Source organism: Perna viridis, chromosome 1 (assembly GCF_037379345.1).
Source record: "Perna viridis isolate PV_CMFRI_1.1 ecotype Kerala chromosome 1, ASM3737934v1, whole genome shotgun sequence".
NCBI lineage: Eukaryota > Metazoa > Mollusca > Bivalvia > Mytilida > Mytilidae > Perna > Perna viridis.
In genome coordinates, this window is record NC_142445.1 from 44,104,403 (window position 1) to 44,120,151 (window position 15,749).

General features: G+C 32.5%; 1 protein-coding gene across 2 annotated transcripts; it reads left to right on the top strand.

Annotated features, from left to right (window-relative positions):
- The first annotated feature begins 551 nt into the window (after positions 1-551).
- Positions 552-13,839, top strand: LOC148628914 (uncharacterized). Of its 2 annotated transcripts, XR_015914457.1 has the most exons (5): positions 552-956; positions 4,855-4,994; positions 8,626-8,781; positions 8,908-9,081; positions 13,470-13,607. XR_015914457.1 is itself a non-coding variant. In XM_088540678.1 (4 exons), the coding sequence occupies exons 1-4, from the start codon at positions 578-580 to the stop codon at positions 13,611-13,613; spliced, it is 819 nt and encodes a 272-aa protein (XP_088396804.1). In that variant the 5' UTR covers positions 556-577; the 3' UTR covers positions 13,614-13,839. The 2 variants fall into 2 exon arrangements, 1 of the variants encoding a protein (XP_088396804.1); XM_088540678.1 differs by lacking the exon at positions 8,908-9,081 and having other exon boundaries at positions 556-956; positions 13,470-13,839.
- The last annotated feature ends 1,910 nt before the right edge of the window (positions 13,840-15,749 follow it).

Sequence of the window (15,749 nt, forward strand, 5' to 3'; positions counted from 1 at the left end):
TTGGTATAAAAGTCTGTGGGGAAACACTTTTTTACCCCCCCCCCCCCCACCCACCCACAAGTATATATGGTTACCTGACTAACTTGAATATGAGCGATAAGGTACTTAATTAGGCCTATATGAATTTATGCTTGATGATGAAACTTATAGAACCTCTTGTAAATAGTAACTATGGTTTTAGACTTTATTTAACTCCTTGAAATGACATGAGTTTGGATGATATACAGGGTGATAATGGAGGATATAAAGGAATCTATTCATTTGCCCAACATAAGCACATATCCTAAACCGCTATATGAATTTTGAGGAATGTTTATAGGAAGGATAGCATGCACGAAAGGATATATTTTTGTTCGTTGTATGATTAGAGAGATGATCCAAATTTTATAGTTCAACTGCATGATTTGAAAAGGGGGGTTTCCGAGAAGCATTTCTGGTATTTTGTATCTTTTTTTTCACTTATAATATTAAGTGGTTGGAAAGCAAACATTTTCTTTCTCAGAATCGAGCATAGAATGTACGATACATGAAATCAAAGTAGTCGTCGTAAATAGAAACTCTTCGATGTGAAGGTAAAATGCGTAGATTACTTCTGAAAATGAAAGAACTTGGGAAAATTATTACAGATGTAAACCTAAATGCGCCTGTCTCAGAACAAATTATCGAACAGATCAAACAAGATGTCCATAAACACAGAATTCTTATTTTTAAAAATCAAGGCAAAGTAAGTGGTGACAGACACGTAGAAATAAGTAAATGGTTCGGAAACTTGGAGTCAACTTTTTATAAGCACCCCAAATCCCCTCATCCTGATGTTTTCAGAGTATCTAACGATGAAGAAGAAGGTTGTACCAATGTTGGAAGGACAGGGTGGCACATTGATGGTAGTTTTATGAGGAAACCATTCAGTTACGCATTGTACCATATGTATTCAGTTCCCCAGAAAGGAGATACAGGTGAAATTGTTTTCATTGTTTGCACGTATAAAAAATGATGATGATAGGAGGTTTTTAACGACCTTGAATACCAATACAGGCATCTCACGGTTGATATAGATAAATCAAAAATTTTCTCTATTTAACTCCTTAGGTATTTCATTTTCAAATATTAAATCAATTTCTAATATGAAAAAGTGAGAATTTTCAATGATCTTTTTTAATGTCATAAATGACTTTTATGTATTTATAAGTCAATTTCTTACATCAGAAACGCATTTAGAAATTTAAGAAATTATTTTTTTAATATAAAAAATCAAATTATAGTCAACAAAGGGTTTTCATTTGGGTAAAATTTTTGATGTCTTGCATGCTAATTATCATTATTTAGAGGACAGGGAGAACTTATTTTGTAATTCTTCTTTTATTCTTCTTTATTCTTTATTGGCACAAACACAATTACAATAATTTGCAAAGGCCCATATAATTGATACATAAAAGTGTAACATATATAGTAGCAGTATACATGTAAAGAGATATTTGTTATGAAATAAAATTTTTCTGATAGAAAAAATAATATCTAAAAAATGAGTGATAATCTTTAGTATAGTATACGAATCACTGAGTATACATTGTTTCAGTGTGTAGTAATTAATTGAATCAATATCTTTTTTTTAGGATATTTAATAATTTGGATATAAATTGACTTCTAACTCTGGAGTATTTTTCACATTTTAGCAAAAAATGTAATTCATCTTCAACCTCCCCAGAGTTGCAAACTTTACATAATCTCTCATTTGCAGGAATTGATAGATGACAGCCTTTTTCTATTTCCAAGTTATGGCTACTGATTGTAATATTGCAAAGAGACGATCTTTCTGATCTTTTTTGTAAAATTTCAACAAAGCTTGCTCGTTTGTATCTAATGTGTAAATTTCGATAAAATGTTAGTTTATTTGAATTTTGGATTTGGGAATGTTGCTTTTGCATAAATTGATCGGTTATTCGTTGTTTTATATTTGATAAAATAGGTTTAAAGCTACATTTTTGATAGATTATGTGTGAAAAACCAAGTTTATCGATAATAGGATATATTTTCTTTGTCCAAGTGTTATTGTTTTCTGTAGCTTGAAATATTTTAAAAGCCAAAGTGTTTTCTGAGGAAAGAAGATGATTTAAAAATTTGACACAGGAAAACATAATTTTTGAGTGAAGTGGGAGTCGTCCAAGTTCAAAACGACATGCAGCAGCTTTGCAGTGTACACCAAGAATTTCCTTGATGAATTTTAAATGAAATTTTTCTACAACTGAGTTATTAAAAGTACATGTATCAATATCTATACCCCAGACTTCACTACAGTACAAAAGAATGGGGCTAAATAAAGTATCAAACAGCTTTTCTTATAAATGACATGAATGATCTAGCCCTACTGACTTTTTTTTTGTCTTGAATAAAGCTTTTCTAGCCTTTTCCATCAGCAAAGATACAGCTAAATTAAATTTACCATTATAATGTAACATGACACCAAGATAACAATATTTTGGTACTGTTTGAATGATATCATTATTGTATGTAAACTCATTAATATAAGATCTACCATTTGAATTAAATACAATAACTTTAGATTGGACACATTAACATATAATTTCCAATTACAGCAATATTCATGAACAATATTTAAACTAGTTTGTAAACCTTGTTTACTTTCAGATAATATAACTAAGTCATCAGCATATAAAAGACAATTTACTGATATATCCCCAATTTTTACAGGATTGCAATTATTTGACTTTAATACCTTTACAATGTCATCTAAAAAAATATTAAATAATAAAGAACTCAACATCACCTTGTTTGACACCACATTCTGATTTGAATGTGGAACTTAGTCCATTTGAAAATTTGATTCTATTTGTAGTATTATGATACATAGAAAATATTATTTGAAATAGTTTTGGAGGAACATTCGCTGACGCAAGTTTGTAAAAAAGACCAACCCACCAAATGGTATCTGTATTATTGGTCCAGAAGTTGACACTGATAAGGTCCCACTAACCACTTCCGGGTCAAATGGCCACACCCTATGTAGTACCAAAAACACACTGAACCTAGACATATGCATTGTAAGTGCATTAGTGTGTGTATTATGATTAAAACTAGTCAAAATACAGCTGAGAATGTGTACTTTAAAATCATATATGTAATTAACTACAAAAGTGTATGAATATTGTTTACATGTGTGAGTAATTTGCCTCCATGCTGTCAGTTAGCAGAAAAGGTAAAAATGTGGATTTTCAGTATTATTTATTCAAGTAAATTTTGTGAAGAATTTCTACAATCGTCGTACCATTAGCAGAATGATTTTGGAAGCCTTATTTTCCAAGCTTCGCAACAGTATGCAACTTTGAGATGTCATTTGTCCTGGGAATTCACAGTGAGACTTTGAAAATTACTTTTTTAACATGTAAAGTAATGGAAATGTTAGAAGTGGTTAGTGAGACCTAAGCCATGTTGGAGTTATTGCCCTTTTTCAATTGTTTTTGCTATTTTTCATGTTTAATATTTCTTTCAAAAATCTTCTCCTCTGACACTGCTTGACCAATTGAAAGCAAACTTGGTATTCAGTGTTTCTTGGGGTATCCTGCATAGAACTGATGTGGGGATTTTTGATCTGTCGAAAAACATGGCCGCTGTTACTAATGATAGATCACAGGGTCAGACAGTGGTTTTTCTGCATATATCTCCAAAACCGTTAGGTTTAGATAAATTCTGACATGGGTATAAGTGTTCAGCATGATGAGATTGATCTGTGGTCAAATATTCGTTTTAATCTGTTAAGTTGTGCTGGAGTTATTGCCCTTTTTTTTATGTTTTTTCGCTATTTTTCATGTTATTTCTTTCAAAAATCTTCTCCTCTGACACTACTTGACCAGTTGAAACCAAATTTGGTGCAAATGTTATTAGGGATATCCTGCATAGAACTGATCTGGGGATTTTTGATCCATCGAAAAACGTGGCTGTTGTTACTAAATATAGAACAGGGGTCAGAGTGGTTTTTCGCATATATCTCCAAAACCGTTAGGTTTAGATAAATTCTGGCATAGGGTTTAAGTGTTCAGCATGATGAGATCTATCATTGGTCAAATTCTAGTTTTAATCCGTTAAGCCATGTTGGAGTTACCGGTATTGCCCCTTTTCAACTAGTTTTGCTATTTTTAATGTTATTTCTTTAAAAAATCTTCTCCTCTGACATTATTTGGTCAATTGGAAACAAACTTGGTATTGATGTTCATTGATGTATCCTGCATAGAACTGATATGGGGATGTTTGATCCATTGAAAACATGGCAGCTGTTACTTAAAATAGATCATAGGGGTCAGACAGTTGTTTTACGCATATATCTACAAAACTGTCAGACAACTCCTTGTAAGAGTTATTGCCCTTGAAAGGGGAAAAACGATTTGTTCTTGTTTCCAGACAATGGCATATGTTTATCGGTAAGTGTTTGGAGCATTGTACCATAAATTTCAATATCACAATTTCGAAGTTTAAATTGATTTATAGAGGTTAGGAGAAGGGGTGAAAACAAGTACAAAATCTAAAATTTAACTGTAATTTTGAACAAAAATGCCATATCCTACTCTTTGACTACAATTTGGGAAATAATTAATCTTACTTGAGATTACTATTGGGCCATTTATTTTTGACAAATTGGGAAACTTTCATAAGGGGGAATAGCCTTATTTTGAGGTAATTTAGGCAAACAATATCAGTGGCCTTATTGGATTTGTAACAAATTTATACAAGTAATTAGGCAAAGGAAGGGCAAGAAAAAATGGTGTATTCTATCCATAGAACCTTTCCTTGGAAAGGAATAGTCACAATATTTTCATCAAGTGCCATCCTCTTCTGTTTTAGCATTTATTCCATTGAATGAATTAGTCAACAGTTTGCCACCAGAAACCTTGGCTAGATGGGAAAGGTTGTGGATGGTTTCAGACAGAAGAGGTGGGATTGTGCATCCTCTTATATACCCTCATCCTGTTACCAAACTCAAGGTAAAGTCCCAAGCAGTGTTCCTGGACCTATTTTAAATGTAGACCTATCAATTGTTCCATTCAGTCACTGCATGTAGGTGTAAAAAAGGTGAGATAGCTGTAAATTATAGTAAATGTAAATTCTATTCAAATTTTACCAGTAGGTATGTATAAGACAAAGTTATTTGAAAAAAATATGGCACATTTGAAAAGGAGATAATTTTGGGTACTAGTCTTATTTGCTGTGTTAGTGGCAGAAGGTAAATTTTGAGGATGGCAAATTTAAATACATTGGACATTAGCCTTTGTCTATACCTTTATTTCTATAACAGTGTGGCTAATGCAAATTTTCTACTACCACTAACACAGTTTTGTCAGATTTCCTTTAATCTTGGATGATGTGTTTGTAAATAAACCAATTTGGGGGACCACTTTTTCTGGGGATGATGTAGGTTTATAGATTTATTCTTGTTATGTTGATGGTGTATTTATTATACCCCCACATTTACGAAGTGGAGGGTATATAGTGATAGGGTTTTTTGTTGGATTTCCTACAAACTTTGATGACTTGTTGGGAACCATAAAAGCTTGGATAGTTTTCACAGTCTTGTAAGGGTATTTTACCCACTAGGTGTAAATCTTATATTTGTTGCCTAGGAAGTGCCCTTTTTCAACTTTTTTGTAGCACTGATAACTATTATTTGTCATATAGCCATATTTCACAGAAATACCTTTACATGGGGTCCACTTATGCGGTTTTTAGCCAATATCCTGAAAACCACAGTTTTGTAGTTTTTACTTTTTAGCCAACATTTTTACAACCATAATAGATAGAAAAAACTGATGATCCTTTCATCAATTGAAATAGTTATTTATCTCCTTTCAAGGGCAGTAACTCTGACAAGAAGTCATCCTGTAACTTCAACCTGTTTGAGACTTTTGTAGGCATATTATAAAGATAAATTCATCAATGAAAAGTTTTGTACTATCTAAAATAGTTTTCAGAATATTGGTTAAAAACTACCAAAAGCATTATTTTCCCTATTTCAAGGGCAATGACTCTAACAAGGAGTCAGGTTTCAAAATTTATTTAATGGTGAAATAGTAGATTTTGTATAAATTCTGCATTTCGAGTGTGCTTTCTAAATTTGCCTTCTCTTCAAATTTTGAAAATATAGACAAAATAAAGCAATTTGCCCCAATGTTCTATTTATAGCTAAATTCTTCGGACTATGAATATGTTGGATAATATTTTGAAACTAGACACTCTAAGGAAGATGGTGACCAAAAAATATTTTCATCAGAATCGTTGTTTCAGAGGGAAAGATTTTTTTAAAAAGTTGACAGAGGATGGTTCAGCCCAAGTGATGGCATAAACTCACATGGATCTTTGGTCCAGGTGAGCTAATAATACCCTAAAAATTGCAAAGGAATCTGTAGGCAAGCAACTTGGTCAAAAGTTAAGGTGTGTAGAAAAGTGGGCTTCATCTTTTTTCCAGATGAGCTATCTAACTTGTAAATTTTTGAAAGTGATCTCACTCTCTTTTCCACAGTGATTTTTCTACGTTTTTTAAGAGGTGCCGGTGCTTTTTCATTTGGGAACAAATACCGCAATGAATGAAAATTCAGGAATTTTGTCTGCCACTGTCAGTTAAGATTTTGAAGTTGAAGTAATTTGACAAATGTTCATAATTGCATCCAAGTAGAGCTAAGTCTATTTTTATTGGTGATGACATAAGAGAAAAACTTTTCTCCACTACATCTATGGATGTTGAAATAATACACAAAAAAATAAAACAGTGTAATTCAGGAAAGCATGTTGATGAAACTTCATCCTGTTCTGTATTGTACTTGTAGAATCCTTGTCCTTGAAGTTTGTGCTGCATTGATTCTTCTGATTGCATCATATAATCAGTTTTTTTTCAATCTTTTTGTGTGATATTTTGAATTATGTGACATGACCGATGTGAAATAATGTTTTCATCTTGACACTTGTTCCAAATGTCAAAAAAATACAAATACTTGCTAATATACTGTAATAACATTCATTGCAACATATTTAAAAGTGCCTAAAAGATAAACTTTTAGTCATGATTTAAAATTCTGAGGTTCTCAATGGGTATTTAAATCCCATATTTACAGCCTATCTTTCCAAAAATTTCAGGGCATTATTTTTGGAAATTTGTGGAGAATTGTTGAATTTGGTTGGGAAACAACATCATTTCGGCTCTAAATCCTAATTAAAAAAATCATTCTAGACCACCTTTTTTTTTTTTTTTTTTTTTTTTTTTTCTTCATGTTATGCTTATAAAAGTAGACATTTCCTTGACAACTTTAAATTTTAAAGATAACTTACTCTCTTTTCCTGACATCCTTGTTTTTTTTTTTTCACTTATTAAGCTTATGTTAGTATGCTATTTCCTTGAATTATGTTTTTGATAGATTATTATTTCCATTGAATTTCCTAAATACTTTTTATATGACCACAAAATATTTATTTCTGTTGTATAATGGTTTGGCATTGTTATTGGTCTTGTTGTCTGTGTTGTTGTTGACATCTATGTCATTGTTGTCATCCAAAGACACTTAGTTTTCAGGCAGTAATTTGACAGTCAGTAATTTTTATAAATTTAAGGACCAGGTTCCAAACTATGAAAGGATATTTGGTATTTATTTAGGTTTGTTTGTTTGTTTGTTTGTTGGGGTTTAACATCCGAGCAGCAATATTTCAGCTATATTCAGACGATGAACATGAAATTGATGATAAAATGAACATGAAACGATGATGAAATGAAAAAGGGATGGGACACAAGGACAATAGGGTCGACAAATTTTGATTGCCACTGGAAATGGGGAGAGGTGGGTAGGGTCGGGCAATTTAGCCTCCTGTGGCAGAGCCTTATGGTTCCTACTCCGGGAGAATACCACAGTAGGGTTCTTTAACGTGCGAGGAACATGGCATTTTTCCCAACACGGTGCACCACTATGGTTGGCAGTCAGGTTTTCCGTATTATAGCCTGACAACCCCAGCATGTAACACGCCAGGGGTACCCCATTCCACCACCTGGGGCACACATCCCAGTTGCTCTGTGGGCAGAGCGCTCTAGCCCCTGGCTAGGGTTCTGAGCACTATTTAGTCGCCTTTTACGACAAGCTTAGCGCTGTTGCAGGCCTATTCTTTTAACACCCGGACCTGCACGGGGCTATTTTGGGTTATGGCCCCAACTTTTTTGCAATAAGAGGCCAAAGCAAGCATTTCATTGAATTTAATTATGTTACTCCAGTAAAAGCATGTAGATGTGTAAAAGCATTTTATTTTATTTGTTTTAGTAGATTTTATATTCTTTCATGAATCAGTTTACCATTTGATTTTTATTGGGGAGGGAGAAGGATGGGGCTAGGATCAAATTTGAAATTAAAAGGCATGATCTACTATTTTGTTTATATTAAAACAATGTTTCAGCTCTTAGGACTGAGGTAAAAAAGGACGGACCTATATTTTTTCATGATAAAAAGGCAGGATAGAAAATTTGATCCTAGCCTCCCTTGAAAATCTTGAGATTCTCTGTTTACCAATACATGTACCCTGTATTTTGAAGGTTTTGGAGAGAGTAGAACAGAAGACAGGTTTTATTTTTTTTTTATTTTTCAGACCTTGTGTTTTCATTTAGGAATGACAACAGCATTTGTATGGGATATAGACACAGGACAGGAGAGAATGACTGATGGGACAGAAACTGTTCAAATACTTCAAGAAATATTTCAACAAGTTGTCAAGGATGACAGAAGTCTTATATATTCACACAAGGTATGTAGCAATTTTTTATTGTTATTTGAAAATATGCCTGGTGAAGTAATAGTGAAAATATAGAATGATTACAAATGTATTCATTATTTTTTATCCAAAGTTTGGAACTTTTTTTTCTTTTTTCAGAAAGATCTCAGCCCTCCTTTCCCCTCACTATTAAAATGGTCAGTTCCTAACCTAAAGTCTTGGATCTGCCCATACTTACTGTAGGGATACAGTTAAATACCATGGCCACTTATTGTGCTCATTCTTCATGGAATGTGAAAATTAGAAAGAGAATAAGTCAATAAAGATTTGAGGGTAAGGTCAGATAAAGAGAATATTTTTGGTGTAAAAATTTAGTTAATATGAAAATGTGATGATGTTATTCTGTGACCAACATACCTTTGTTGGTGTTAACTAACTTACAAATCCAATCCTATTCTGTGATTTCCTGGAAAATGATTTGTCCCAGTCCAAGATAATGGTAATTGACCAAAAATGTACCACTGCTGTCATCGAAATGCCATAACACTGTAAACTACAATTGGTAACCCATTGAAGTCACTCAGCTTCTAGTTCTGGATAAATTGGTTTACTGCCTCTATCTGCCCTTTTGGTATGTGGTATTTTCTGTAATCGATTTTTCTGTTTTCTCCAGTAACAAATGTAGGACTCATTTATACTGTATTCTCTTCCCACAGTATGGTTGCCATGGGTTTCAGCATAGTCAATGACTTTAAGCTTCTCTCGTGCAGAGTACGGCTGTCTTACTGAATCTGTCTTCAAGGAGCGAAAAATTCAAAGGTTGATAGGAACATTATTTAGTATAAGTAAATACAAATGTAGGGCTTGAGTACACTGCTCATTGACCCCCAAAAAATGTCCATTAGACATTACTTTTTTTTTGAGAAAAAAAATGTTGTTATTTGAGTATCGTATTGGCCAAAGTTTACTTTATAATTATTGAATATTTTATTTTTAGCTCACCTGGTCACAGGCCGTGTGAGCTATTGCCATCACTTGGCATCCGTCGGCGTCATTGTTAACAATTATACAAAACTCTTCTCCTCTTATACTGCTTGACCAATTAGAATCAAACTTGGTATGAATGTTCCTTGGGGTATCCTGCATAGAACTGATGTGGGGACTTTTGATTTGTTGAAAAACATGGCTGCTGTTATTAAAAATAGAACATAGGGGTCAGACAAAGGTTTTTTACATATATATCCAAAATTGTTAGGTTTAGATAAATTCTGGCTGGGTAAAAGTGTTTAGCATGATGAGATTTATTTGTGGTCAAATATTTGTTTTAATCCATTGTCATGTTGGAGTTATGGCCCTTTTTTGACATTTTTATGCTATTTTTCATGTTATTTCTTTCAAAAATCTTCTTCTCTGACATTATTTGACCAATTGAAACAAACTTGGTATGGATGTTCATTGATGTATTCTGCATAGAACTGATGTGGGGATTTTTGATCCATTGAAAAACATGGCTGCTGTTTCTAAAAATAGAACATAGGGGTCAGACAGTAGTTTTATGCTTATATCTTCAAAACCGTTAGATTAGCCAAATGCTTTCAATAGCTGAAATGATCCTTATTATTAGACTACAAAAGTTTTCAGGGATGTTGTCAGACGACTCCTTGTAAGAGTTATTGCCCTTGAAAGGGGAAAAATGATGTCTTTTTTTTTTTTTTTACAGTTTTCAGTCAATATTTTGAAAACTATGATAGATTAAAAGAAACTTTCAGTTGTTGAAATGATCCTTATGATAAGTCCTACCAAAGTCTTCTGGAATCAAAATTGTTGGACAACTTCATGTTAAATTTTTTGCCTTTGAAAGGCAAAATTCAACCAGATGACGGATTCGGGCTCCCGGGAGCCTCTTGTTTGAATTTTGGCCCCGTAAATCCTGTATGTCTGTCCGTCATTCTGTCTGTCCACATTACTTGTAAGCACAACTTCACCTTAATTGCTCAAGGGGTTTTGATGAAACTTTAAAGAAAGGTTGTGCATCATATATAGTTGTGCATGAATTAATGTAGTTACTGTCAGTGGACTCCAAAGGGAGATAATCCAAATTAAGGGCTTTGGTCTCACTAACCACTTCCGGGGTCAAATGGCCATACCCCTATGTAGCACCAAAAACACACTGAACCTAGATCTATGCATTGTAAGTGCATTATTTGTGTGTATTCTGATTAAAAGTAGTCAAAATAAAGCTGAGAATGTGTACTTTAAAATCATATTTGTAATTTACTGCAAAAGTGTATCAATATTGTTTACATAAGTGAGTAATTTGCCCCCATGCTGTGAGTTAGCAGAAAAGGTAAAAATGTAGATTTATCTTCCAAGCTTCGCAATGGTATGCATCTTTAAGATGTCATTTGTCCTGGGAATTCACAGTGAAACTTTGAAAATTTCTTTTTTAACATGTAAAGTAATGGAAACATTAGAAGTGGTTAGTAAAACCTTTACCAGTACATGTTAAAACTTCATAAGTGCAACTCCTCCTAAACCACTCAAGGGATTTTGATAAACATTATAGGAAGGTTTTACAACAGATGTTGATGTGCATGAAGAATTATAGTTACTGTCGGGGGGACTCTAGTGGGAGACTTGACATTGCCTCTAACGAGACTAATACCCCCGCAGCCTGTTGAACTTGGTACATTTGGAGACCAGTATGGACGTACAATTCACATTGGACACAATTTTTAGTGGATAGACTAAGCTATTTTGATACTTAATTTGCTGCCATTTCTAAAACACCAACACCAAACAGCAATTAGTACATTTTTTAAAAGCACATTTCCATGTGGTAATCTAACACTCCATAGAGTTTCATAACAAACTTGCAGGTTGTTGAAGAGGAATTTCGTACAACCCATCAAACCAAGTTTCACTGAAAAATGCCTATGTTCCAACAGTTGTCATTTTGATAATTTTTTAGTTTCACAACAAACCTGCAGGTTGTTGAAGAGGAATTTTGTACAAACCATCAAACTAAGTTTCACTGAAAAATGCCTATGTTCCAACAGTGGTCATTTTGATAATTTTTTACCAGACATAAATTTCTGACAATATATGCATCTCCATATGGTAATCTAACACTCCATTGAGTTTCATGACAATCCTGCAAGTTGTTGACAACTCATTAGACCAAGTTTTGCTTAAATATGCTTTAATTCCAACAGCTGGCATTTCAACAGTTTTTGTTTAAACATGAATTCCTGACAATTTGCACATTCCAATAGGGTAATTTAACACCCAAAGTTTCATAACAAACCTGCAAGTGGTTAAGAAGAAGTTGTGGACAACACATAAGACCAAGTTTTGCTGAAAAATGCTGAAGTTCAACAGCCATCATTCGTCCAAACATAAAGTCTTGGCAGTATACACATCTCCATGTAATTATATTAGATATCTCACAAAGTTTCATGACTACTGCAAGCTACAATATACTTAGAAAATAGTTTTGACAGATGATCGGATGGACAGACAGACAAGGTGAAACCAATATATTCACCAAACTTTTCACAGGGGGTTTAATATTCCAACTTTAGTATTTTACATGTTAAAATCTCATAGGCACAACTCCATCTAAATCACTCAAGGAATTTTGATGACTTAATATGCAAATAGAGCATCATTTGTAGATGTGCATGAAGGAAAACAGTTATTGTAAATGTATTAATATTCACAGCACTAATTTTCGCAGTGTACAGAAAAGCAGGAAAAATAGTACCTGCGAAATGGATTTTTCACACTTTTGAACGCTTATCATTTTTTGAAACTATGAAAACTGATGTCCAGCAAATAAGTTTTCCGCACTTTTTTTTATTTATTGTATTGCTTAACCATTAGTCACAGATCAAGATCAATTTTGTTCTTGTTTGTTTCTTTTTGCCTGAGCATTGGTCCCTGGACTTTGTAAATTAATGCAATAAAGATTGCATTATGTTCTCTTTAACACATTCTACTTTCAATAGTGGACTTATTGCTATGCAATACTTTCAAAATGCTTGTTTTATTGCATAAAACTGGGCAAACCTGCATGGGATTTGTAAATTAATGCAATAAAGATTGCATTATGTTCTCTTTAACACATTCTACTTTCAATAGTGGACTTATTGCTATGCAATACTTTCAAAATGCTTGTTTTATTGCATAAAACTGGGCAAACCTGCATGGGATTTGAAATTTGGAATACAGCTATACACGAAACTTAATGGGTTGTATTGGTTGTAAACTTTTTGGCTCAGTTTTCCATCAATATCTTGTTTGTCTTTATAATTTTTTTTGTGAATTTTCATTGCATATTAAAAGTTTTAATTGAAAATTCATGGGAAAGATTATAGAATTGTTCTTAAAAGTTCTAGTATTGTGTGTGAGCTCAGTGCCACATCCACCTCATGTTTTAGGGATGGCAAGGGCATTTATGTCACATGGACACATTTCTTCTTGTTGAAGATGGCCATTTAATATGATGCGTCAGTAATTGTAGTTTAAGCAAATAGGCATTTTTGCAAATTAATTAATAGACAAATTCTTTAAAGAAAGCCTCAAAATGCAAGGATTATGTATAGCACATGCAATATATCAGATTCATCTGCTAGCATATGATACCAATTCTGGTAACCAATCTGTAAAGAAATACATGTTCTGTAATATACTGGAAGTTTTGTTATTTTTTTTTTCAGTGGGAAGAAGGTGATTTTATAATATCTGATAATTTGGCAGTTGGTCATGAGGCCACACCAGAAACCCAGAAATCTAGGGAGGAAGTTGGACTTCGAATATTACATAGGACAACAGTTGAAGGGAAGCACGAACCAACAAAGTAATGTTGTGTATAAAACTGACTGTACTGTACTGTGATAGAACTGCCATAAACTTTCATTATGGTTTCCTAGGAAGCAAGTGATAGAAGAGACACCCCTTTCTTGCTAATTCATGCATAATTCCACTTTTTTTAACTGAGCAGATTTCAGTCTCTAAATATAGACCAAATCAGAAAGCTTGTGATATGTGTTTATCTTAGTGTAAGTCTCCAATAAAGATAAATATTGACAGCTTTTGATGTGTTTGTCCAAGTGCAAGTCTGCAATAAATGTAAAACAGAGAGTTTTTGATGCGTTTGTCCAAGTGTAAGTCTTCAATAAAGGTAAAAAAATACAACTTTTGATGTGTTCATCCAAGTGTAAGTCTCCAATAAAGGTAAAAAAATACAACTTTTGATGTGTTTGTCCAAGTGTAAGTCTCCAATAAAGGTAAAAAAATACAACTGATGATGTGTTTATCCAAGTGTAAGTCTCCAATGAAGGTAAAAAAGGCAAGTTTTAATGTGTTTGTCCAAGTGTAAGTCTCCAATAAAAGTAAAAAAATATAACTTTTGATGTGTTTGTCCAAGTGTAAGTCTCCAATGAAGGTAAAAAAGGCAAGTTTTGATGTGTTTGTCCAAGTGTAAGTCTCCAATAAAGGTAAAAAAATACAACTTTTTATGTGTTTGTCCAAGTGTAAGTCTCCAATGAAGGTAAAAAAGGCAAGTTTTGATGTGTTTGTCCAAGTGCAAGTTTTCAATAAACAAAGTGCCATATTTACTTCAATTTACTGTTTTGAACAACATAACTTGTACAACCATTAAATATGATATCTATACCTCCAAAGAAATCTCACATGAAAAGTAATGTACAGACACCCAGTAGTACTCCAGCTACGAATCATGCAAAATGTGATACATGGTTGGAAAGCTTTCATATTTTTATTTTTGATATTTTGTTTAAGATGTTTATAGTTAATAGAAATTAACATGTGGATTTTCATGTAACCAATGCTCTTAGGAGATAAAAATTGCATAGAATGTACTGGAGAATTCAGAACTAAGAGAGATAACTCTGTAAATGACAGTAAAATTCAATAGAAACTGTTGGATTTTCAATGTGGATTATCTACTAAGAGCAGACAGATTGGAATGAATAATTATACATTTCATCATGTAGACCTATAAAGCAACTTAATAACAAAAATAAAAATGTGTAGCCTTTTTTGGGTGTATCACATATTACAGAATTTGCATGATTCTTACAGAGACTACTACTTAACTGTTTAACTTAAAACTACTACTGTTTATTCCTTTTAAATAATTTATTGTTACCATTTTCCAAAAGTTTTAAAGGTAGGTCTCTTAATTACTTTTATAGTAGGCTACTCAGATTTATATGATTTGGCAGGATTTTATAAATGTTATTTCTCTGTCATTAAAAAAGAAAAAAAAATGTGAAACTATAAATATGCTGCATTGACAATTGTTTTCTTATATACTTCATTTTTATTTTAACTTAAAGAGCATTTGATAAAGGGATCTTTTTAATTTTAAATTAATTTATTTTATGAACATCACAGTTAGTTTTGAATGTAGAACTAAATGGAATATGATTTTAACTGAAATTTGAATTCAAACATTACGGTAAACATAAATAAAAAGAATTAAGTAAAGCATTTTAGAAGGTATAAGTAAAAAACCCATCATTTTCTTACACTGTACAATATATAATTATTTGACTAAATATAAATATGCAACTCCATATGTAGAAACTGATAAACAATAATTGATGATTATAGACTGCATGCACATATACCCAGTAATAAAAAGGACAATATCTTAGAACATTAAATATATATATATATATATATATATATATATATATATATATATATATATATATATATATCTATATATATATATATATATATATATATATATATATATATATATATATATATATATATATATATATATATATATATATATATATATATTAACACCATATAATAACACAATATCTGGCATAAATGATGTGTCATATGACCATCCATTTGGCAATGGATGCCATGAGTTTACATGCCTTAAAAAAAAAGACTTTCTAAGTACAGAGATGCACTGATCTAACTCTTCAACATCATCTAAACATACAGATGTG

Excerpts from the sequence above, each read along its gene's own strand:
- LOC148628914 (XM_088540678.1), top strand. The coding sequence starts at position 578 with ATGCGTAGATTACTTCTGAAAATGAAAGAACTTGGGAAAATTATTACA. Across the intron at positions 4,995-8,625 it reads ATCCTGTTACCAAACTCAAG|ACCTTGTGTTTTCATTTAGG; the intron begins GTAAAGTCCCAA and ends TTTATTTTTCAG. Across the intron at positions 8,782-13,469 it reads GTCTTATATATTCACACAAG|TGGGAAGAAGGTGATTTTAT; the intron begins GTATGTAGCAAT and ends TTTTTTTTTCAG.